The sequence below is a fragment of the Diospyros lotus genome, chromosome 13, assembly GCF_014633365.1.
Source record: "Diospyros lotus cultivar Yz01 chromosome 13, ASM1463336v1, whole genome shotgun sequence".
Taxonomy (NCBI): Eukaryota; Viridiplantae; Streptophyta; class Magnoliopsida; order Ericales; family Ebenaceae; genus Diospyros; species Diospyros lotus.
The window spans coordinates 9,969,453-9,995,095 of NC_068350.1; the positions used below are offsets into that span (position 1 = coordinate 9,969,453).

The 25,643-nt window shown below is 35.1% G+C and overlaps 3 protein-coding genes across 5 annotated transcripts; 1 reads left to right on the forward strand and 2 right to left on the reverse strand.

Annotated features, from left to right (window-relative positions):
* Positions 1–555: 555 nt before the first annotated feature.
* Positions 556–3,695, reverse strand: LOC127787917 (ribulose bisphosphate carboxylase/oxygenase activase 2, chloroplastic). The gene is made up of 7 exons (XM_052315990.1): positions 3,320–3,695; positions 2,553–2,875; positions 2,268–2,373; positions 2,085–2,170; positions 1,527–1,999; positions 950–1,231; positions 556–857 (listed from the first exon to the last, which is right to left on the reverse strand). The coding sequence occupies exons 1-7, from the start codon at positions 3,362–3,364 to the stop codon at positions 742–744; spliced, it is 1,431 nt and encodes a 476-aa protein (XP_052171950.1). The 5' UTR covers positions 3,365–3,695; the 3' UTR covers positions 556–741.
* Positions 3,696–13,074: 9,379 nt separating this feature from the next.
* Positions 13,075–14,057, forward strand: LOC127788003 (light-harvesting complex-like protein OHP1, chloroplastic). The gene is made up of 3 exons (XM_052316120.1): positions 13,075–13,297; positions 13,593–13,715; positions 13,813–14,057. The coding sequence occupies exons 1-3, from the start codon at positions 13,103–13,105 to the stop codon at positions 13,879–13,881; spliced, it is 387 nt and encodes a 128-aa protein (XP_052172080.1). The 5' UTR covers positions 13,075–13,102; the 3' UTR covers positions 13,882–14,057.
* A 4,824-nt stretch (positions 14,058–18,881) lies between these two features.
* On the reverse strand, positions 18,882–21,785 carry LOC127789000 (uncharacterized). Of its 3 annotated transcripts, none has more exons than XM_052317725.1 (4): positions 21,462–21,785; positions 20,925–21,074; positions 20,248–20,533; positions 18,882–19,334 (listed from the first exon to the last, which is right to left on the reverse strand). In XM_052317725.1, the coding sequence occupies exons 2-4, from the start codon at positions 20,957–20,959 to the stop codon at positions 19,317–19,319; spliced, it is 339 nt and encodes a 112-aa protein (XP_052173685.1). In that variant the 5' UTR covers positions 20,960–21,074; positions 21,462–21,785; the 3' UTR covers positions 18,882–19,316. The 3 variants fall into 3 exon arrangements, 1 of the variants encoding a protein (XP_052173685.1); XR_008020476.1 differs by lacking the exon at positions 18,882–19,334 and adding an exon at positions 19,379–20,152; XR_008020475.1 differs by lacking the exon at positions 18,882–19,334 and having other exon boundaries at positions 20,176–20,533; positions 21,436–21,785.
* Between the last annotated feature and the right edge of the window lie 3,858 nt (positions 21,786–25,643).

A 25,643-nucleotide genomic window follows, 5' to 3' on the forward strand; every position in this document is an offset into this window, starting at 1 on the left:
ATTGGGTGAATTTTGTGGAATTGTTTGAAATTTTTTTTTGTGTATTTATTTATTGATTTGCATATTTAATTATTAATTTTGTGAATGTATTAAAATTATAAATAAAATAAAATAAATAGAATTAAATTTATAAAAATAAATATATAAAATAGGGAGTGAGATAGAGAACTCAACAAGAAGCGTGGGGCACATATTTTAAGACAAGTTAAAAATAGAAAGTGACTCGTTTATAATATAATAAAAGGAGTGGAATAGAAAGATGGGTTGAAGATAACCTAACATGCTAAAGACCTAAATTGCAAAATCTTCAGAAGGTTGATTGATAAAATAGTCACTAGTGGAAGAGACATCCATCTTCAGTGGCTCAATGTGGACTCATCGTCACCCTTTCCCCTTTATTCGCCACCTTCACATTGCAACCAAAGTTTATTAAAATCTGTACTTTATTTTGTTTGTTCTGTTTGTCATGATTTTGTTCTTTTTTAATGGAAAAGAGAACGCCAATAACAAGAGACAAAGTTGTACCATTCTAATTAACATTGCAAGCAAAGCTCAAGCATAGAATAGAAGCCTTTCAAAATTAGTGAAGACTGAGATAAGAAGGGTACACTGCTACATAAAACAGGACATTAGGAGGAAACAACGGATTAAGGACCCGGATCAGACTCGGTTTTCGCGCTAACTCCATGGATTTTTTTTTTTTTTCCTTTTTTTGACAATTACAAGTTGCAATTTGTGAAATCAAAATGTGTACGAGCAGCTTCCATCATCACTCCTAGCAGTTGGATCATAGTTTGTTGCAGAAGGATCGGTGCAGCCTTCAGGGACTGGAAGGTTTACTTGCTGGGCTGCTTTCCCTGCATCCAAACAAGAAGCAGAAACTGGTGTTAAAGGCAGATTCTAAGTTCCAAGCCTCCCAAGAAGGCCGATTAGGATCAGGGATTCTAACCATAGAAAGTTCCTCTTTTCATGGCATCTTCATTGGCGTCTCCCAGGGCTGCCTCGCTCAAGTACTTGTCAGCCAACTGCACTCTCTTCACGTTCTCCTGCTCCTGCACGAGCATGTTTCCATACTCGAGCAGCTTCTCGAGGGTCATCTTTGGCTGCTCGAAAGTTGGAGGTCCCTCCTTCGAGTTCACAAGCTTTCTCCCTACGTTCTCTACTCCAACGCCCGAAATCCACTTCCTCACTTCATCATCGTACACCCTCGCCCTCAGGGCACCGAAGAAGTCTGCAAAAACACAGCAATTATCGATGATCCCATGTCAACATTATGAAGTACTAACAGCCCTCATCAAGTTAACTAGTGGAAGCAATTTTTAACCTGTTTATGACAGTAGAAGTTAGAACTCTCATGTTTTGTTACTAATTACTCTGTTCATACATGCTTCATGCCTTTCCATCTTTAATTTCCTTTCCTTTCTTTCACTAATCCAATTCAAGATTCAACAAGTTCAGGATTAAGAACTTTGTGTAATTGGGTGGAATCAGAGCAGCACAGAAGACGCCTTTAAGGAGTAACTTACCTATGGATTGCCCTGGAAAAGTGTCAACAAGCTTGACAATGTCATCTTGGGGCACATTGTCAGTCCTGAAGATGCCGGTGCAGACACCAATCCGATCTTCCCGAGTAGGAGCCCAGTAGAACTTCTCCATGCGACCATCACGGATCAGAGGAGCATACAATGTGGAGAAGTCATTCCCGGTGACAATTATCGGGACACGGGGGTTCTCCTCCTTGTTGTACATGCCAGGAAGCTGAACATTTGTGGGATTGTCAGCAATGTTCATAAGGGTGGCATTCACCATCTGGTTGTTCACCGTGTATTGGGTAGTTCCACCCAGTCTGCCAGCCCCCGCATCAAGATCATTGATGAAAAGGCAGCACATTTTTCCTTTCCTGATGATGTCTGCTGCCTCCCGGTACCTCTGCCTGATCAATTTTGCCGGCTCTCCAGCGTTCCCACTCTCCAATTCTCCAGCACTCATCATAATTGGGCTGAAATTTGATGGCCAAATGAACCAATTATCGTAAAAATCAGGTAATGAAACAACAAGAAGAGGAGAGAAACGTATGAACTTACTTGATTCCCATTTTTGCAAAGACAAGTTCACACTGGAAGGATTTTCCCTGACCTTTACCGCCCCAGATACCGAGGATAAGAGGAACCTATGATGAATTTTTGCAAGCTATCAGTATATCTGATTCTATTGGTCCGAAACTCCATGAAAGAATCTCAATTTTGAGAAAGAATCAGATGGAAAACCTTGATGTTAGGCAGGCTGAGGAAGTTCTTGGTGATGTGAACAACCAGCTTGTCCATGAAAGCAGGAGCAATGTAGAAGCCATCCATGTTGTTGTCCAAGTCATACCTGATATCAAAAACACCACACCATTCAAAGGACAAGCATCAGAATCCATGCCATTGCCAAATTACGAATCAAATGTTTTCTGTAACGCTAGCACTTAGCAGCCTATTTACGGAGGCTGATTCGAGATAAACCTAATCAACTAAGATAAAAACGAGTTAACAGATAAAACTGTTACTAACTGGCGAAGACCCGTGCTGATGTACTCGTAGGAACTCATCACAGCGTAGTGAGTTCCAGAGTCCATTGGAGCCTGGAAGAGAGAGTCCACCATGCCCTTTCCTCTGGTTATATCCTGCTGGTCGTCGGAGGTGTCGTACGCCAGGCCACTCCATTTGTCCTTGTCTGTCTGCTTCTTCTCATCCACCTCTGCCACAACCTTGAAGTTGCCGGATGAAATCCTTGGGCTGCTGGCCTTCGCGCTCGTTTTCTTCAAGCCATTGCCGAAGAAGGCTGTGCTTTGAGCAGAATTTCCAGCACCAGCCCCATTCAAATTCAAATTCAACTGCACCATAAACGTCCCCTTCTTTATTTACACCCAAAGAACAACCAAATTTACAGAAATACAATGTCTCTCTTTCACTGTGAGTTTCTATAAAATTCTCCATAAATATCATTTTCCTTTTAAGATCTACACTCACCCTCCAAGCCGAGAAACTAGACCTCCAACAGACCCATAAATTGAATTAAAAAAACAGCCTATACAAGGAAAGATCAGTTAATTCTAATACCCATTCATCACTGTTTCCAAGTTGAACTACCCCAAAGAAAGATCAATTCCATTACCCAAATCAGGGAAAGTTAAGGTCTAGTTAAGCGAGCTAAAACTGACGACAAGAACTTGTTAATAGCACATAAATTGAAGAGCTCAACCAAATGAGCTTATCAGATGATACCAAACAGTTAACGTCGTCTAATAGATGACAAAGTGGCAGGAAAATTGAGGTACCAGTGATGGGTTGACGGCGCCGACGGTGGAGACGGCGGCGGCCATTTGAGAAGGCAGTGAAATCTGCGGAAGGAAACTTTAGCCGAGGAAGAAGAAGAAGCTGAAACTGGGCTTGAGATGAAGCTGGGTTGAGCAAAGAGAGTGGGGGAAATGGTGTGTGTATATATAGAAGCAGGGAGGGGGGGAGTGAGTAGTTGGGAGTGTGGAGTGAAGAACGAAATCCTGCGGAGTGGCTAAGAGCCACAGAAATGGGGACTGGCTTGGCTTCATTAGGTGGATGTTGAGATGGAAGCTGCTTGAAGAATTAGTCCTCCAAAGTAAGTAACAAAATGGAGGCTTCTAGGAACTAAGCAGGACTAGCTCGAGGCTAGCGTTCAACCTCTTCTCTCCTCCATAGAAATTTAGGCCTTTTAAGTCACCACAAACACAAAATTGCTGCAGAGTTGGAAAATTATGAAGCCTTGGGTAGCTTTCAAGACAAACCAAATTAAGAAAGAAACCCTGGAAGCAACTGAAGTCGTTTTGTAATTAAGAGATGTCTTTCTCAGTCTCGTTCAGTTCAACCTGTATGTGTGTGTGTGTATAAGCTATAATTCAAGTAATTTATTTACAATCTTAACACATCTATAGAAAATTGCATAGAATTTGTTTGTGGTCTTGTCCTTAAAACTGTTTGAATTTTAACTTCAATAATTAAGGAAGCCAGTGTAACTTCTTACCAACACTCCCAACTGTTAGGTGAAGCTTCTCTTACAAAGCCGTTAAATGGTGGTTGAAATAGATGGCCATTTGAGCTAGTTGTTTATTAATGGTGGGAAGGGTTAAAAACAATGACTTTACAAATACAGATAAAGAATTGTATATTCAACTCTTAATTTCATTATATATGAATGGTGTCGTGTCATACAATTTATGTCTGTTCAAGTGGTCCTCATTGCTGTCTCTTCCAGATTCTTCTCCAAACTTCCATCATTCAATATGAATGTGTGAACATCTTTCTTTTTTTTTCTTTTTTTTAAAAAAAATTTAAGCAACTTTTAGAGTCGAACGCATCATTTTGCAAAAGATTTTAAGTTCTTATTTTACTTAAATAATAGTTTTATATCCGTGCATCGGGTGATTAGTTTTTAATATTTAAAAATTTTAGTGTTTTATTATTAACAATAGAAGCAATGCATAAATTTTTAAGAAAAATTGTCTATGTTGGTAATTAGTTTAAAGATTTTTTAATTGAAAAAGTGTAGGCATTATGTTACGAGACAAGAAGATGTAAATCTCTTATCGATCTTTCCATTTATTTTAGATCCCAACTTAAATAATAAATCAAACTCTATAGGTCTAATTACAAAAATGCCACTAACAATAAAACAACTAACTAACAATACAACAATGATGCCCCCGAGCATATCTCCATTGCAAAGGAAGATCCCACAAAGTGCTTGGCTGGGGTGATGCTCGCAGGGCCCTCAGTTGGTCAAGGGATTGAGCCCTGGCTAGTGGAGGCACATCTTAATTTACCTCCCTAGTGGAGCTTCGGGGGTAGGGTAGTTAAGGCGCTTGTGAGCGAGATTAAAAAAAAAAAAAAAAGCAATACAACAATGAAAGAAAATGAAATACAACTCAAAAAATGAGAAAAATACAATCACATATAATACTCCCTTTTAAGATGGACTGTGAACATCAAGCATAGCCATCTTGGCTAATAAAGACTGTAATCGAGAAGCTAATAACGGCTTGGTAAAGAGATCTACAAGTTGATTAACTGATTGAATAGGTAAAAGCTTGAATAGGTCATTTTGTAATTTGTCTCGAACAAAATGACAATCCAATTCGATATGCTTGGTGCACGCATGAAAAGCCGAATTATAAGCTATATGAATCGCAACCTGATTGTCACAAACCAAGAGAGTAGGAGTTACAATAGAAATCTGAAAATTAGATAAAGGTTGGTGTAACCAAACAATTTCACTAACAGTAGAAGCAAGGGCCCAATACTCAATTTCAATAGAGGAGTGAGAGATGGTAGGTTGCTTCTTAACCCTCCAAGAGATTAATGAATCACTAAGAAATATACAAAACCATGTAACATACCTTCTAGTATCCAAGCAAGACCCCAATCTGCATAAGAAAATGCTTGAAACTACAGTGAAGAAGAGGCAAAAAAGAACAAGCCCTAACCAAAAGAGGCCTTAAGATATTTGAGCGAATGATAGGTTGCATCAAGGTAAGGCTTCCTGGGCTTAGAGAAATATTGACTAAGTTTATAAACAACGAAGGTGATATCTGGTCGAGAAATTGTTAAGTAAAGAAGCCTCCCAATAATCTCTTATAAGTAGACACATCATCAAGTAAATCACTCTCATCTGAACTCAACTTTACATTGGGAACTATTGGGACATCAATTGGTTTATTAGATAAGAAACCTATGTCTTCAAGAAGCTAGAGGGTATAGTGCCTTTGTGAGAATAAAATACCCTTATAAGACCATGCAATCTCAAGACCAAGAAAGTATTTCAAACGATCAAGATCCTTAAGTTTGAATTGGCTATGAAGAAAGGACTTAAGAGAGGCTATGGCTATAACATCTGAACCCATAATGATTATATCATCAACATAGTCAAGTAAGGCCACAAAGGAAGAACCAACACCTTTTGTAAACAAAGAGTGATCAGACTTGGATTGATGGAAACCATACTTAATTAGGACATATGAAAATTTAGAAACCCATTGTCTAAAAGCCTGTTTGAGCCCATAGATGGACTTGTGAAGCTTGCACACCAAATGCTCGCCCTTAGGTGAAGCATCAATCTTAGGAGTATAACCAAGAGGAAGATCCATATATACTTACTCAAGAAGATCCTCATTAAGAAATGCATTATTAACATCTAGTCTAATAAGGGGCCATTTATGAGCAGAAGCTAAAGCCAATAAAACCTTAACGATAACCAACTTGGCAACAAGAGAAAATGTATAAAAAAAAAAATTCAATCTTTCTCGTTGTATGTACCACTTTGCCACTAGACAAGCCTTATATCTCTTGATAAAACCAAATAATTTATACTTAATTTTATACACCCATTTACACTCGATAGCATGCTTATCATGAGGCAAGGAAGTGACTATCCAAGTATGATTCATATGCATAACTTCCAACTCTGTTGTCATAACATTCTTCCAATGCTCATAGTGCACTGCTTGATGATAGAATTAAGGCCATAATTAAGAAGGAGATGTTTATAAGGAGGAGACAAATTGAAGAAATAAAATGGTTTAGAGGATACAAAGATTTGGTAGATACCATATTACGAGATAAGAAGATGTAAATGCCTTATCAATCTTTCCATTCATTTTAGATCTCGGCTTAAATAGTAAACCAAATTCTATAGGTCTAATTACAAAAATGCCATAGACAATAAACAATACAACAATGAAAGAAAATGAAATACAACTCAAAGGAAATGAGAAAAATACAATCACATAATACATTAATTAATAGTTAATTGTTTTTTATGTTTTCAACTTCCATATTCTAAAGTCTGCAATCTTTTGAACTTTAATTTGGCATGAGAAGTAGATGTTTACATGACAATAAGTTACAAATGTTAATGAATATATATCAATACCTTAAAACATAAGTATAATCTACCATAGAGGGAATCACATACTTATATGTAGATTGCTCGACGTAAGAGGACTTTTCACCATTTCGTCTTCCATTTCATTATTTTCACCATTAGATTGTTCGACATAAGAGAGGCAAAGATGCAAACAAAGAGGACTTTTTTGTGTTGCCATCTTTTAATTAAATGATTATAGAGAAGAAAGAGATGCAAACAAGGGATGAAAGATGTGCAATTTAATTATTTTAATTTTAATTATGTGCATGTTGAGTGTTTGCCAAAAAAAAAAAAGAAGAAGACTTTTGGTTTGTCCCTGAATTCTATCATTGAGAGCCATTGAATAAATTAAATGAGCATAAAAAGAGAGAGAGTGCGAACTCATCAGCGATGTCCAATGTATTTTAATTTTAATTTTTTAGGATAAAATTACACTCAACAAAGACCCATTCGTTATTAAATTATTACATAAAATGACAATTTTGCCATTATTATATTATCCATGTCCCCCCCTCCTCATATCTCCCTCTCTTGTAAATTGTGATCTCCAATAATCATCCATCTTCTCTAATAATCATCCCCTATCTAATGAGTGCATTAATGCCATCTTTTTCACCACCTTTCTTTCTCTCTCTTTTTCTCATCCTATATGAAGAAATGAGCGATTGACCTTCAATTTGAAAAATATTCTCTATAAATTGATTTATAAGAGGCCTTCAATTTGTAGAGAAATTTTTTCTTTACAAATTAAAGAACTTCATGGCAATAATAGAGAGAAGAAAAAGATCACAACATCAACGGTGTTGGACAATAATGGGGACAATGGCCATTTTTCTCAGTTCCACACACACACACACACGCACGCGCACACACGCACATGCATACACATGCACACAGGGAGGGAAGGGGAAGATTTGGATCAAAAGAGAGAATAATGATTGAAGTGAAATCAAAGACAAATCTAGAAGTGTTTAATAAGGGGATGGGGGTGGTGTTCATGACAATGACTTATCAAAGAAATGAAGATCAGTTAGAGAGGAAAAGAGCTGGTGGTAGATGGTTAGATCTAGCGATAGTGATCGACATAATGATGCAATGGTCTCTAATGGTACTAGTGGTGACAAGGGCTTCAAGTGGGGTAAGAAGATTATAGGTGGAGATGCAATGGTGGTTCTATAGTGGCAAGGCGATGGTGATTTCCCCTCTCTCTTTCTTTGTCCTTTTCTCTCTCTTTCTTCCTCTCTCTCGCACTCTATCTCTTAGCTAAAGGAACCTAAATTTGGGCTCCTTCGGTTGCTTCAATTCAAACTAGGTTCATGTATTGTCAATGGTGGCAGTCAATGACTATGGTAGGCCACACTAATTGTTTTTAATTAGTTTTCTTTGTAAATACTTAGAAGAAGAAGAGAAGAGATTGGGAATGAAAGGTAATTTGGATATTTTTAAAGAATTAACATACTTTTACTTGTTACAAGATGAGAAGTGATGCATGATTCATAATCTGAAATGTGGTGTTTGTTATTTTTTCAAATGTTGAAAAACCTTTATTTTTTTTTGTTAAAACTCAACACTGCTCCATATAATTTACCATAATTTTTAGGATTTTGCTGCTTGTCCCTTTTAGGCTACTCCCTCGACTATCCAAACATTTTATCATTTTTTAAATATTTTTTACCTTTGCAACCTGCCCATTGTTTTCCTTCCCTCCCCTTCTCCCCCATTCTCTCTCTCTCTCTCTCTCTCTCTCTCTCTTACACACACACACACGACTATTTCTCCTTCTTGACTCTCCCTCTCATGACCCCCCATCTCTCTCTCTCACTATCGTCGTCCCCCACCCGTCAATCACACTACCATCGCCCCCTATCTGCATGCCGACCACAAAACCCATCCCTTTCACAATCATCTCTCTCTCTCTCTCTCTTGCTCTCACAATTGTAGCCCTCACTTGCCAGACACAAAACTTGCCAGTCACATCATTAGCAGTCGCACCACCCAAAAACCCACAAATCCCCACCTGCGAGCCACTACACCTATCATTATATGCAGTTGCACCTATCGTCGCCCCCATCTACCGACCACTACATCCACCACTATCGGCCAACACTCATTTATCGAGAGAAAATCATTTGGAGTAAAATGATTAGTTTTCCAAATAATTTCCTAGATTTATGTACTGCTTGATTTATGTTTTTGAGCATTTTTATATTGTTTGATTAATGTTTCGTATTTTCAAATTACAAAAGTTGACAATGAGACAATAGAAATGAATGTACAAGGAGTGGATGATGAAAGTTTGGGAAATGATGAAGATGATATTTTAAGGGAGAATTGGAGTGGTTTGGATGATGAAATCTTAAGAGAAGATAGTGAGGTTATTGTGTTGAAGGTTGGGATGAAGTTTAAAGATGCCAACAAAATCTTTGAGTTTTACAAAAGATATACATATAATGTAGGTTTTCTAGTTATGAAAACAAATTCGAGCAAGGGTGAGGATAGGGTAGTAAAATATGTGAAATTTTCTTGTTGTTGAGAAGGCAAAAAAATTAGGGTTACAAGTACTTCTACGAGGCCACAACCAATCATGCAAACAAGGTGTAAAGCTAGGTTGACTACAACTTTTAAAATTCTTGGAACATGGAGAATTAACATAGTCCACCTTGAGCATAATCATAAGACGAGTCCATCCAAATCCTAGTTGTTTCGATGTTGTTGACAATTGAGTGCACATATAAAATGGATGCTTGAAGTGAATGATATGGTTGGAATTCCGTTACATAAAAGTTATAACTCAGTAGTTGTGGAAAAGAGTGGATATGAGAAGATGACATGCATCGAAAGTGATTGTAGAAACTATGTTGAAAAGGTTAGGTGGTTACGACTAGGGGAAGGAGATGCAGTTGCAATGCAATCTTATTTTTCAAAAATGCAAGAAAATTGACCTGGTTTGTTCTTCAATATCAATTTAGATGAAAATTCTCGATTGAGAAATGTGTTTTAGGTCGATAATAGGTGCAAACAAACATATAAGGAGTTCGACAATGTTGTGACCTTTGACACCACGTACCTCACAAATAAGTATCACATTCGCCCCTTTTGTTGGGGTGAATCATCACAAACAATCTATACTGCTTGGATGTGGGTTAGTATCGAATGAGGATACAAAAACGTTTGTTTGGCTATTTAGGACATGACTTCAATGTATACAAGGCCAGGCTCCTAACGGAATAATTACGGACCAAGACAAGGCTATACAAAATGCAATCTAGATAGTATTTTCGAATATCAAGCATAGACGGTGTTTATGGCATATATTGAAAAAATTGCCTGAAAAAGTTGGCAACCATGTTCAAAAAGGTGTTATATTTTTGGCTATACATAGTTTAGTCTATGATTTGCAAACTTTAGAAGAATTCGAACAAAATTGGATTAGGATGGTTAAACAATATGAATTGCATATCAATGATTGGTTGGCCGGACTTTACATTGATAGAGACCGTTGGGTTTCTTGTTTCTTGAAAACATCTTTTTGGGCAAGCATGTCAATAATCCAACGTAGTGAGAGTATGAATGCATTCTTCAGTGGGTTTGTCTATTCTAAGACATCGTTGAAGCAATTTGTTGAATAGTTTGAGTGAGCACTGAAGAATAAGGCTAAAAAAGAGTTTCAAGCAGATTTTTAGTCCTCTTGCAAATGGTTCCATTTATTACATCATATGAAATTGAAAAACAGTTTTAATTGGTTTACACCATATCAAAATTCAGGAAGAAATCAACAAAAAGATGTATTGTGACCTTATATTTGCCGATAAGGGGTGTTTAGGAACGACGTATGAGGTTGAAGAGGATGTCGTAATTGGTGAGGGTGTCAAGAGAAAAATATTTACCATTTTATTTCTAAGGGATAGTTATGAATTTGTTTGTAGTTGCCATTTATTCGAGTTTAGAAGAATTATCTACAGGTATACTATCTCAGTATTAGTCCATAATAAGGTAAAATCACTTCTTGATAGGTATATAATGAGGTGGAGAAGAGATGTGACTAGATGCCACACGAGAGTCGCAATCAACTATGATGGGTGGATCAATAGTCATGGGCAGTTAAGATATGGCCAATTGTGCAGAGATAGATGATCTCGCAGTAGATGACGAAGGCTATACCATAGTGCTTATAGAGTGGATTCAATTTAAAAAAAATAATAATGAGCTTTCCATGTTGAAGTCAAATAGTAGAAGTAATCATCTTTCTCAGTCCACTGTTCATGTAGGCTTTGACGATAAAGCGATATAGAATGTTTCAAGCAAGAATATATTGGACCCGAATTGCTTGAGAAATAAGGGAAAGCCTAAGAAGCTTCATAAAAAGGGCCCGTTGGAGATTAGATAAAAAAAAAAAAAAGAGCTAAGATAAGCACCAATTTGTAGTGTTTAAGTAACTTACTAGGTGAAATATGAATTAATAGGGGTTTGATGATGCATAGGTATCTTTGGGTACAAAGAAAGTTAATAAAATGTCGCAAAAGAATCTACAGGATGGTGCAGCCATAATTCAAACTACATAGGAAGCACAATACCCTGTCATAACACCCCTCCCGTATGCTTAATCGTATGTAACTTTATAACATTTTCATTTTCACTTTTTTTTATTTTGTTTTTTTTATAAATTCTACTTGGGTGTTGGATTAGGATAAAACACAGATAGTTACATATCCTAATTTTCAAGTCAATGAATTGGAAAGGATCCCGCAACATGTTCCATACATTTAACCATTGCCATTTCCCAATTTGAGGCATCCGTCTCTACCAATTGATACATTTAATTTTCAAGGTAAGTTCATTATTCAATTTTTTAAAATACCAAAAAATTTATGTCATGCATATGTTTATTAATGTTAATAATTTGTAGGAGGTCCTGCTACGCATTACTACATTCCCAATATGCAACACAAGGATAGAACTAGGTTGTAATGGATGAACCCGAGAAGGTCGACTGTTTATGTCGGTGCAACAAGATTAAGTGTCTGTGCAAATATTGTAATGGAATCGGGTTGCTATTGATTTCTTCTCCTCCATTGGTTGTAACCTTGAGAATTACAACACTTTGGGCTTATAATTCAATTGGTAGTGGATCGAAACAAATGTTAATGAAAATTTAAAGTTTGTTCCTTTTAAATATATAATTTGTTTGTTCTAAAATAGTGGAGTGAAATAGATGTTAAATAACATACACAAAGCATCAAATGAAGGTTGATCAAATAATTTAATTTAGTAACTTAAAAAAAATTCTTATCACTAACAAAATGCACTAAAAACACATTTATAGTTTAGTTTTATAATTTAAACACCTAATTAATTAGATGTGTTTAATTAATGAGAGAGAGAGAGAGGATGGTGAGAGGGATGGGTTTTGTGGCCAGCGGGTAGGGGGGAGTCGTGAAAGAGAAAGGGGGGAGGGAGGGAAAATAATGGGCCGGTAAGGGAAAATAACGGGAGGGTTGCAAAGGTAAAAAATATTAATCATCGAAGGAGAGATTGCATGGGTTTTATGTCATCTTTAATTGTTGGATTCCATGCGTTAATCATCGAAGGAGAGATTGCATGTGTACGTAGGAGAGAACAATAGGGTCCCACATGTCAATTAATTAGAGTTGTTAACCCTTAGCTTTTAGTATATATAGTAGTTAGTTAATTAGATAAACACCTCAAATTTTCAAACTCCCAGAAATGCTTTTCCTATTTTTTGAATCTAAAATACAAAAAATGTATTTTTCTATTAAAAACCACAGAGTGGTTGCATAACGGGGGAGTAGTAAAGAGTAATATATCATTCATATATACTTTCAAACTCAATTTTCTATCTTTTCTAGCAAAGGGTGTGTACTAATTTTAACTGATCTTTTTCATCCTTATAGGGGAATCAAAAGCAATACGAAAGAGTTCTCTTTTATGAATTATTGTCCATTGTGTGTTTGAGCTGTGTTATAATTGGCCAAGAAGATTTTTTTTTTTTTTTTTTGTATTAAATTGCCCATGACCACCAACCCCCCCCCCCCCCCCCCAAAAAAAAAAAAAAAAAAATCAGAATTTAATTTGGACCATACCTTTTCGCTCTCCAGAGGGATGGGACCGTAACCACTACTAGATAAGGTTAGGAAGAAAGAGGGCAATGGCTGCGATTAGTTGCAGCAACCAAACTGCAATGGCTTCTCTGCCAGCCCTTCCATCTTCTTCTTCTTCTTCTTCTTCTCTGCTCCCAACCAACAATCAACACCTCTCCCTCTTTCACGTCCCCAGTAGATGCATCAAAGTCTCCAAAAAGCCTCTCTCTTTCAGAGTTCAGGCCGCCAAGCTTCCAGCTGGTGTATGTTCTTGTTTCCTCCTTTTTTATCAGTTTCCATATTATTATATGCCTCAGCAACGGTGAGGCTGTTTGTTTGTTTGTTTTTGTTTTTCTTGTGACTAGAAAAAGGTTTAAGGGTAGTTTGAATTCCAGAAATAGTGTTTTTTTTTTTTTTTTTATCGAAAAAGAAAGAGAAGATGCGTACAAATACAATCCCTCTTCCTCGATTCTTGCAAAGGCGCATGTCGTAGCAAATCTTTGAATTTAGAAATAAGAGGATTTTTTTTTTTTTTTTTTTTTTTGTGGGAATTATCAGGTGGAGTTGCCAAAGGTGAAGCCCGAGTTCAAAGCCCCTTTTGGTGGGTTCACAAGGACGGCAGAGATATGGAACTCGAGAGCCTGCATGATTGGGCTCATTGGCACTTTCGTTGTGGAATTCGTAAGCAGCTAGCTGCTTTCAGGCTCTCTGATTATGCATTGGTTTCAATTCAAGTTAATTTGGTGGTTTTTCATTTGAATTGTCTCTGGTTTTCCAGATTATACACAAGGGAATTCTTCAAGTGATTGGAGTGGATGTTGGGAAAGGGCTTGATCTCCCGCTTTGAATCCTCACACTGCTTTCGTTTGCACCAAACGTTGGCATTTTACTTTTCTGTAATTTTTGTGGATAGAATTGCAGTTGTCTGCACTGTCTTGTTTCTGGCTTTGCTTTTGCTTTTCTTGGTTGTAAAATGAAGCCTGAAAATCATCTCAAAAGTCCATACTTTTTCTCTTTTAGAAACCGGTAATCGCACATTTCTCCAATTGAAGAATTCCAGATTAGTCTTTATGCAAAACGGGCAAAGAAGGCTCAAAGAAAAGAGTTCAAGGAACAGATTCTCCACGCAAACTGCCCAACTCTTCATTTTTTTTCTCCTTAAGCCCTTCCACTCCGCAATGATACAAACTAAGGTTTTGTTTATGGAATTTTTTTCTAGAAAACTAAGTTTTTCTAACAATCTCTTTGGCTTCAGGTTTTTATTTATTTATTTATTCTTTTGAGAAAGAAACTTCCTTGGAAAACTGGGAAATACGAATATGGGTGAAGGTATCCTCCAAAGCACATTGTCCCAACATTCGAGAACCCAAATTGGCAAATAAATGGGTTAAACAATTGCCCTCTCCTCCTCCCTCTTTATGCCTCTTTCCAATAGATTGGAAATAGCTTGGATAACTATGAAGACTGGCATTCTTGCCCATCTGCAAATCAGAAATCACTTGGATAGAATGCCCTTCAATAATTAATGAAGATCCAAAGCCAAAGCGTACTAGTCAACATAGTCTTTGCTTTATTGCACTCTATATTCTTATCCATAATCAAATCATCAATTACACACAAATACAAAATTTTATGTGAAAAAATTAAATTATAAAAATAAAATATTATTATAATGATATTAATACAATAATAATGATATAATTGCTATCATATATAGAGATGAAATTATGTAGAAAATCTATTACGTTGGATGGTTGTGTAGAAAATCCATTTATATTGGATAGGGACCAGAATGGCTAAATAGGAGGCCCCTCTCATTTGGATAGCTTGGTGTTTATAAATAGGTCCCCTTTTGGTAGAAATTTGAAGAAATTATCTAAAAAAATAAAAAAGGTAATCAAGTTGTGTTTGGAGTTGTGATAATTTGCAACTTTATTTGTACAAAACCTATAGCATCATCGTTTGGACAGCTGTTAAGAATGTGATAAGACTAGTAATTAGTTCGAGATGTTAAGAGATTGAAGCGATACCCTTAGAAATTTACCAAAACAACATCTCCCAGTTATCTCTCCGCATCACAGGGCGAAAGTCACTAATGGTGTCTTTAGTGATGGAATTCACTCTGGGTGCAAGTAAATCATTTTATGACCATTTAACTACTGATAACTGAGTTGGTACAATTTGACCGTTGCTAAAACATTTAGTCGTGAATTTCCCCAATATTTGTGGATTTTATCTTATAGTGGATTCAAACTGACAAAAATGGGTTGGGTTAGGCCTAGTATAGTGCCCATGAGAAATGACAAGTAGCCTTTTTGTTTGGCGATGGTTGTCCACAGCTATCTTCCTTTCTTTTTTCACTTTAGTTGTGTTAATTTCTTAGGGCTTCTTTGAGAGGATTCTCAATTTTTAATTTTTGTTCCCAATTTTTTTTATTTTTTACTGTTTGGTAAAGCTACTAGTTTTTATTTTGAAGCTCAGAGGTTGTTGGATTATCTTGACTGTCAAAATCATTTGAATTAATTGTACATTTCTATGATTGAATTTATATTAAAAGTTAGTTGGAATGATTTCTCTTTCTATATACATGACCCAATGTAACGACCCGTTAGGGGGTCTAGACGTTTTCGGATATTTTATTTTAGGTTTAAAATTTTTACTTTAATTAATTGAGAATTGAAAAAATATATATATATATTTTTTATGGAATGAATGATAGTGGAAATAAGAATTTGGTAGCTCATCTAATTGGAATTCAAAATGTGAGTAAGGTCCAAATAGATTGGACCATTGAGATGTGTTTGAAATTTTAATTATATTATAATTGGGCTTGTATTATGATAATTTATTTGAGTTAGTGAGTTGGGCCATGGAATGACGCACGGTATGGGTTGAGCCCAATTGAAAAATGAGATTTGAAATTTTTGAAAAAAAATCATAATAAATTAAATTGGTCAACAAATGTCAATAGTGCCCTTGATCTCCCTTTTGACCATTGTAAGGGTGAGGGCCAATTAAGTAATCTTTCATAGAATACAGGAGTAGACCTGCAACCATCTCTTTATCGCCTCTGTTACGCCGAGGATTTCCTCTTTGGTGTATCATCTCTGGCGCCCAACTTCGCCGCCTATATTATTTCCTCGTTCATTTTTGTCTACAACTTTATCTTCAGCCTCATCTTCTTCTTTTTCCTATTCAGCACCATTCTTCTTCTTCTCTGTTCATTTGTTGTTGTTACGGCGTGGCTTCCATTTCGCTGGTGGAGGCATCTTCATCAGGCAAGTTCTTCTTACACTCCATCTTTATTTTCAGTGCAAGCTCGTTTATACATTCTGTATTTCATTTTCTTGATTTCCTACTTTCTCCTTTATTGTTCTGCAAGCTCTTCTTGCACTCCCTTTTGATTTGCAGTGCAAGTTCTCTTATACATCCTCTTATATCCTTGTGCAAGCTAGCTGATGCGATTTCTGTATTCAGTTTGTCTTACTGTGATGGCTGTAAGTGTATATGTATATATATATGTTGTTGCGTAAAACTTCTTCTCCAGTTACATCATCTTTTTCTTTTGAATCTTCTTGTTATGTATATTAAGGTCTCTTTGATGTTTCGAATGGGGATTGTTTTACCCTAGATTTATTTTTTGTGAATGGCATATGTTTGGTTTCAGTTTAGATATAGAGGTTTTGTTCGCCTCTGTATTGAGCTGTAGGTTATATGCATATATACAAATAAAGAAGCTCATTCAACTAGCCCTTATTAAAGGCAGGCAGATCGTGGATATACTCCCTGGTGTTGAATAAACCCTCACATGTATATATTATATATGAATCGAACAACTTGATATAGACACCCTATGTTTTAAATAGCCGACATATATCTGGCTACGAGCTCTTTGTCGCGAGGAGTCCAGATTCAAAGAGTTACCTAATCAAAAGTTGCGAGCGAAGGGAAAGCGCGAACAAGAAACACAATCTCAATCGTAGGCCCCAAAAACAAGAGGAAAACACCACAGAGCTCGCGAGATTGTAAGATTTTAAAGACTAGAAGAAGCAAGGAGCAGAAAACTCTACGTGAATGAGGACCTTTATAATGGTCACTTAGCGACACATCCAACGATCGGGAGCGATTCGTCACTAATCTACTGCTAAGAAACTGCCACCTATCCACAATGTCCCACCTCCCAAGCATAACGCTTGGAATCTCAAAACCTCACGCGCCACCAATTAGAATGCGAGGGGAGTTGCCTCATCATGGGAACTGAGCTGACTTCAGGCACCTCTAGGACCTACATCCACCCAAACAAAGCTGCACGTCGGCTCGGTAGTCCACCCCAGCCGGGTCCTTACACCCTTTCAGTTCTCAAGCTTGGCTAAAAATAACAAATTCGTCCAACTTGCCCTTCTCAAGCTTGAATGCTAGTTTCACGACCATTCGACCTGGGGCTGTGGACCATACCAACCCAATCTTAGCCCTTAGCCCATGGCCCACGTCCCATGTCCCAATCTTGGCCCTCGACCTCGACCCAATCTCGGCCTTCAGCCCACGACCCAATCACAGTCCTAGGCCGGCAACTCGATCCTAGCCTTGTGCCAGCCTGAAGCAGCATCATTACAACCCACTACAAGAAACAAGATTTTTAGTGATGGCCGCGATCATCACTAAAAGTCCAAAAAGTCGTCACTAAAAGTATTAATGACATCCAAACAGATCGTCACAAGTCGACACTACCGCCTTCGTCGATAATGTAATTAATGACAATAAAGTTGGCCGTCACTAAAATTAACCCATTAGTGACGGCCATATGTGATCGTCACTAAAGAATATTTTTTAGTGACCACTACAGAATATGATCGTCATTATTGTTTTAAATTATCAATAACAATACAAGATGACCCTCGCTAAATTGTCATCACTGAAACTTTTATTTTAGTGACGATTAGTCTTGGCCGTCACTAAAGCCTATCACTAAAAGATTCTTTTTAGTCACAACGTTAGCCTTCACAAATTGATTTTTTTGTGACAATTTATTAACCGTCACTAAAAATATAAAAAAAATAAAAATTTATCACAAATTGATTTTTTCGTGACAAAATCTATTGACCATCACTAAAAATATAAAAATAAAAATTTATCACAAATTGATTTTTTTTGACAATTTATTGATTGTTACTAAAAAAAATAAAAAATACATATAAAAAATAAAAATTTATTTTGATGACAAAAATTTTCATCGCTAAAAAATTTTAAAAAAATAAAAATTTATTTTAACAACATTTATATTTTTAATTAAAAATTTAAATTTTTAATTTTTAAAAAGTTAAAAATTTTTGTCGTAAAAACATTTAAAAAATAAAAAATATATATAATTAAAAATATATTTTTTAGATTAATTATTAAATTAACCTAATTAATCTAAAATAATTTATTCTAATATAATTTAAAACGAGAATTATATAAAAAAATTATAAAATTTATATTTATAAAATAAAAATTAATATTCAATCAAAATATTAATAACATTTGAAATATCATACTGATGTCTGATTGTTACATAAAAATAGCTACAAAAAATAATCGTTACCATTATTAAGAAAGTTAAGTTGATGAGTCGACTGTAGATTATGTGTTGATTCATATGAATTACACTTAATTTGAATCAATCACATGAATTAGAATATATTCTTATATATAATCGAAGAACAGCATGAAATGCTACTAAAATTTTGTACCATACATGACTAATTATTGCATATCTACCGAACACACAATATAACATCAAATTTCTGAATTATCCAACTGGACAATTCGGTGACCTCGTTATCCATCGAGGAAGTCATCAAACGAGAATCTAAGGTTAACTTTCAGCAAATCTAACTTAATTGCCAAAAATTATTTAATTAATTATGTTCTTTATTTAATATAATTTCTAAAAAAAATATGACAGAATCTCCCCTTTAATTGGACTACACCCCTTGTAAGAAAAAAAAATACAAAAATATTATAATATAATTTCAACAAACAAAAAGTGACATTTTTATTGATATTATAACAAAAAATATATTAATAAAAAATAAATTAAATTAGAACCTAGAAATGAAAAAGCGACCCTTAAAATTTCAGAAAGTGAGATTGCCCAAAGGCCCGTTAATGAGTTGCAAAATAAAGAACAATTAATTATATAAAATTATTAAAAAATATTAGACTTTCAAAAAATTAATGAAATTATATAAAAAAAATTAGAATATTATAAAAATCAATTCTACTTAACTTTAAAAAAAATACCTATAGCTTCCAAATGACCTGCAAATACAAAAAACAAATTATAAACATTTTCACAATTTAAATTATTAAACTTTGAATTATAAACATTACCTAAAGCAATTGATGACATTTCAATAACTTTGATAAGTAGAAGAGATGTAACCACAATGGCGGTAACTAGCAGTCAGGTAATTGGCAAAAGCTTGGTGGATGTTTGTGGTAGTGAAAGGTGTATGACTGACACTGAAGTAAATGGCAGACAAAGTAAAGGCTCTAGCCATGAAAACCAATAGGATTAAAGTATGACATGGATGTGGCTCATAGAATAAATTTCTAAGGATGTAATAGTGTTGTTTCTTCTGGTTGTTGAATCCCACTTCGATTGATCAATGCGGGAAATTTCAAATCCTCCTTACTTATAGAATCCAAATGAGCTTTGGACTGATAAGAAGATCTATTCAATTGGCTAGAAACTCGAACAACAAGATATTCTTACAAAATTAAATGGTTAATTAAAAATGAGATAGCTAGAACAGCAGCCAAATAAGGAATAAGTGTCACTTAGACAATAGAAGAATAAAATGTAATCTTCAAAGAAAACTAGAGACAATTTATATCCATCAGTTCTCTCTTTCTTTTCATGGCACAAAAATAAATGCACTCTTCTTTTTAGGCCCTTTCTCATGATGCGCCAACTCATTAAATTTGAAAATAGACAAATTTAACTTCCCCCATTCTTCTAACTTCCCAATCCTTCCCATGTTTTTTGTGACTCCTATTTGCTCTCATTACTCTCCAACAAATGACACAAAATTACTCCTTCACCAAAGCATTCTCGCATACACCAATTTTCACCTCTAGTAGATAAGAAAACATCATTCAGAATTTGAATTCATAAATTGCTAAAACTTATTTATTTCAAAAATATTGAAAAGATGAGACAAGATCCTACCTGCCAATAGGTCAGGAAAACAACGGACTTGATTATTATGAACTTTGGAACTGGATTGAATGGCTGAAGCAAATCTCTGCAAGCTACATAAAACAAGGCCAGTGCATAGAGGGCCAATGAATATGATATGGTACAGATGATGGTCAGATAAAGATATGACTGGTCTGGACGAAAATTTCCATCATGATATTTCCCTTTCGCATAAAGTATTAACGTGACTGCTACTAAAATAGGCTTGAGTATTACAAACTGCAAACATCCTTGCTTGCATCTCCGAATAAATCGCCTGCACAGCTTTAACAGTATCAGAAGTGATTGATAACACATAAAAAGCAAGGGACAAGATACTCAAATAATGGATCATATTAAAATAAATGGAGGAAAATCGTCCTCATGTCTCTCAAATCCAATAGCAATCCTTTCAATCATCCCAAATATTTCAAGAATATCACCAGGAGATCCACTATGGAGTGGGGAAAGAAGTGCAAATAAAGTCGGGCTCAAAAAAGAATAGCAAACTCATGATTGCAATCAAAATTATTTAAACTCAGGTAATTTATAATTTGCACTATAGATTCCAATATTTCCAAATTTCAGTAACCCCCAAAATCTCCACAGTCCTGTGGTTGACACAATAAACTAAAAAGTAAGTGGAACTTGATTTGGAAATTACTCACCCATCCAATGGAATGGGAGGAAAGCAACACGTCATCAAACACCAGTTTGGCTTCAGAACCCGCCCACTTTAACTTAATACAACGGCTCCTGGGCCACCCACCCAAGCCAAGCACAATGATAAGAAATTGTAAATCACCCATGCTTCATATCTGAAACAATATATAAAAAAAATCAGGATTCAGTGCTAGAGCCAAATAAAAGCTCTTAGAATGAACAAACTTGAAAACAAATGTAAACCTCAGCCGAATCCAATGATGACATACTAATTAAGCTACTAATCAAAACATATACACACAAAAAGTTAGGCTGGAGACCGGGAAGCAAAGCTAGAAACTAACTGCAGCTTTGCCTTGGGACAAAACCTGAATCAATTTACAAAGAGACGTGGCAGGCAAAGACAAATCATCAGATTCTGCTGTTTATCCACTCCACGTCCAAGGACCCCAAAAAAAATAATAATAATAAAATAACATAACGAGTAACAGCATACAAAGCTAGAAACTAGCATACAAAACTAGGAAGAAATTGGTCTCGACCGGAGGCGGAGGCGGCGATGGAGAACGGAGGCGGTGGCAGCGGCGACGACCGGAGGCGGAGGCAGAAGCGACGAACGGAGGCCGTGGCAGGGGCGACGAAAGGAGGCGGAGGCAGTGGCGAAGATCGGGGGCGGAGGCAGCGGCGACGAACGAAGGCGGTGGTAGGGGCGACTAAAGGAGAAGGAGGCAGCGGCAACGAACGAAGGCGGTGGCAGCGGCGACGGCCAGAGGCGGAAATGGCGGCAGAGAGTTCACAGATATAGAGAGAGAGGGGGGGAAAGAGGGGAGAGTAGGATTTTACATTTGGGAATTTTGGGGAAAGAGGCGCGCGGGGGCATCTCTCGCCCAGGCGCCCACACTTTTGGTTTTTTTCTATTTTTTTAAATATTTATTTGTTAAATAAAAATTAAATAATTTATGGAAGATAATATTTTTAATTATTTAATTAATAAAAATAAAATAATTTATAATTATGATAACTAATAAAATAATAATCTAAAATATGTTAATAAAATAATTTAAATTATTACATGAAATTAATATTTATTTGAAAATATTATTATATTAAAAATATAATAATTATAATAAATTACTTTGATATATTATAAATCTAATAATTATAAATATAAAATTAAGTTTTCATTTTTTTTTATTTTTTGGTATTTAAACAAATATTAAATAAAAATGTCACAAAAATAATTTAATGCATAAAAAATTAAAATATAAGAAAAATAAGATTAGGGACAAAAAATTCTTAATAAAATATATAAAAATAAAAAATAATTTATATGTGTTTAACCTTGATTCAAAATATATATAAAAAAAAAAACATCAATTTTAGTTTTCAAATCCTAAATAAGCTGATTACACCATAGGTTTAAAATTTAAAAAGAAAGATGAATTTAATGCTTTATTATATTATACAAATGTAAAAATACAAGACCGTTTGTCTTACTTACAATTTAATGTTTTATTATATAAAGAGACTGATATCAAGGAAATATATGTTTTTATGATATTGATTTTTCCCTTATTTAAGGTCATTAATTTTTTTTTCAACAATCAAATTATTGATATGTAATATTAATAATCTCATAAACTATCTATTTTATATTGCCATAATATCAATTTCTATTAAACACATTTATGTAATGTTTAAAAATAAAAACATGTGCACATGAAGTACTACTAAACTGTAGTGGAGGGAAAAAAAAAAACTAATAGTTTAGATTTTAAAGTAAATAATTAATTAGTTATGACAGAACTCAAAGTATATTAAATGAAATGACAAAAACGAATTTACTGCAGATGCCTTACATGTTTAGTTTTTACTTGATTAAAAATAAAACGTTAATCCAGTAGCTATCATGCTCTTTTATGAAAAATCATATAGTTTTTCAATTTCATAGACTCATAAGATTAATAAATGAATTGTAATTACAATTGAAACAATCAAAATTGCACCAAAAGAACAATTTAATGCTTTATTATACATTTAATTTTTTTGACGTATTATTATTCTTAATTCAATAAGTTATTACAAAATCGATATTTCTATTCTAAGTGTTAACTCAAGGTAAATTATTATTATAGAAGAAAACAATGAGTATAGTATCAATAATAAATTATTATACATTTAATATATATTTCAATTTAGTAATTTTTTCACATATAGTTTAAATTTTTTTTCACATTTATTTTTTTTATATTTAATTAGAAATTCAAATTAGCGACGGACGAGAAGTTCATCGCTAAAATAAATTTAAAATATTTTTATAATAATTTAAATATATTTATAAAACAAAAAAATAAAAGAAAAATTAAAATTAGCGACGAATTTAAAAAATAAATTTATATTATATTTTTAAACTTCATGTCACCTCAATCATATGAAATTAAACTAATTCATATATTTATGATTAATCAAACAAACATATGGTATCATTAAAATTTAATATTTTACTATATAAGGAGAAAGAGAAATTTTACGATTAATTGTTTTTGTTTTAAATCTGCTTTATATGGTTTTAGATCTGTTTTATATGGTCCGGCCTTTTTGGAGTCTGTAGCCCACGAAGGCATCGTATTTAAACATTTTTTCAATTATTGTAGGGTTTTTGGTTGCTTTTGGAATAAGAATTGGTGATATTTTTCATGTTTGCAATCCAAGTTTGAGTGTGTTCATTGAGGATTGTAGATGCGTCTACATCAGGTTGGTATAGGTTTAGAAAAAAATTATTTCCAAAAAAAGAATTTTTTTTGCTATAAAATTGAATTTAGTGATACAAAAATTATGGTAGAGAAAATCAATTTAATACGAAAATTAATATGATCAATAATGATTTAATGTAGTGAAAAATAAGTGTTTTCTCAATAGTTTTGTAGATAAAATCAAACTTTTTGTAGTAAATACAAATTTTGATTAATTATTTTTTAGTATTACAATAATTGTTGTGACTAGATAAATAAAATTACTTAAAATATCATGTTATTTGAATGAAAAGTGATCAATTATCTAGAGTTAAGAAAATATGTAAATTTATAATTTAATTTGTTTGATGATATTAGCATATATATTTATTTTTTAGTATATATATCTAATAAGTGGATTCATTTTATTAGTTTAAAATTTCATAATTAAGTGTAATAAGACTAAATCATGTTAAATTTATATATTTTTTTTATCTTTAATGCATAACTCTTTTTTATTATTCTTTTTTAATTTTAAAAATTATGCATCACATTCAGTGACGACCACCCTTAGCTGTCACTATTAACCTCTATTTTGTGATTGAAATTACTTGGATCTTAGTAAAGGTGTACATTTAGTGACAACCAGATGTGGCTATCACTATTGCTCCCCCATCTGTGACTGATGTTTCCTAACCCTCACTAAAGGTGATATTCAGTGACGGCCTCGCGTGGCAGTCACTATTGATCGCCCAATTTGTGACCCAACCGAGCCTGGCGCTCACTAAGCTTGAATATTTAGTGACAGTCGGGGTGGTCGTCACTAAAGGTGACATTCAATGACAGCCTCACTTGGGCGTCACTATTGATCGCCCCATCTGTGACCCAACTAAGGGTGAGCACAACTTCGGTTAAACTAAAGTAACTGAACCGAACCGACAAGTTCGGTTGGTTCAGTTCGATTATTTTTTTTTCAAAATTTCGATTCGATTAATTTTTTTTAAAAATTCGATTTTCGATGTTCGGTTCGATTTTTTACTTGAAATAACCAAAGTATCCGAACCAAACCGTATATTTCGTAACCCCTCCCCCCCACACGCACTCGCGCGAGCGCGGCACCCCATGTGGTTCTGGCAAAGCGCGACACCCCACATTAGTTCTTCTAGCAGCTTCAGACAGGTTCCCTTCTCGATAGCCTTCTCCTGTCCTGTTCTCCTTCTCCATGACTCTATCCCTTGCCTCACTGGTGACGCAACTTCTCAAGTTCTCCATCCCCTACCACGACCACGAGAGGGTTGTGGATCACTACAACCACCCCCGCAACGTTGGGTCCTTCGAGAAAGACGATCCGACGGTTAGCACCGGCCTCGTCGGTGCCCCAGCCTGAGGCGACGTGATGAAACTCCAGATCAAGGTCGATGAGTAGAGTGGGAAGACCGTCTTCTCCTACTCCACAACCTTCTCATGGTAGTTGTTCGACCCTTTTGAGTTCGTGCCCCGCCCGCCCTTACAAGAGAGAAATCTCCTTCTTCTTTTCTACTGGCCACCCCCCACTGCCATCCACAGTCGCTGTCACCACCACTATCCCTTAGAGATGAAGAGTCGAAGAGGCCGCCTCACCTCAAAACCCTATGTTCCTAAATCTCAATCCAGATCTGTTTCTCGTCGTTCATCTCTGGATCGAGCAGCTAACTGCTATTCTTCTTCCTCGCTGCAGCCTTGAGGTTAGTTTCATCTCTAGATTTGTGCTCCTTCATGGGCTATCGGTACAATCTTGAGCTACCATTTTTTTTTTTTTGTTTCTGTTTGTCTTTATCATGTTCATTTAATCTTATTCTGTGTCCAACTCCATTCATTCTTAGTATATGTTTGGCAGTATGGTAGTCAGTTTTTGGGTAGGTTTCAGTTCAGTTTTTGGTTCGGTTAGTTTAAATTTAAAATCGGTTAGTTCGATTTCAGTTACTTCGGTTAGTGGAGTAGTTCGGTTCGGTT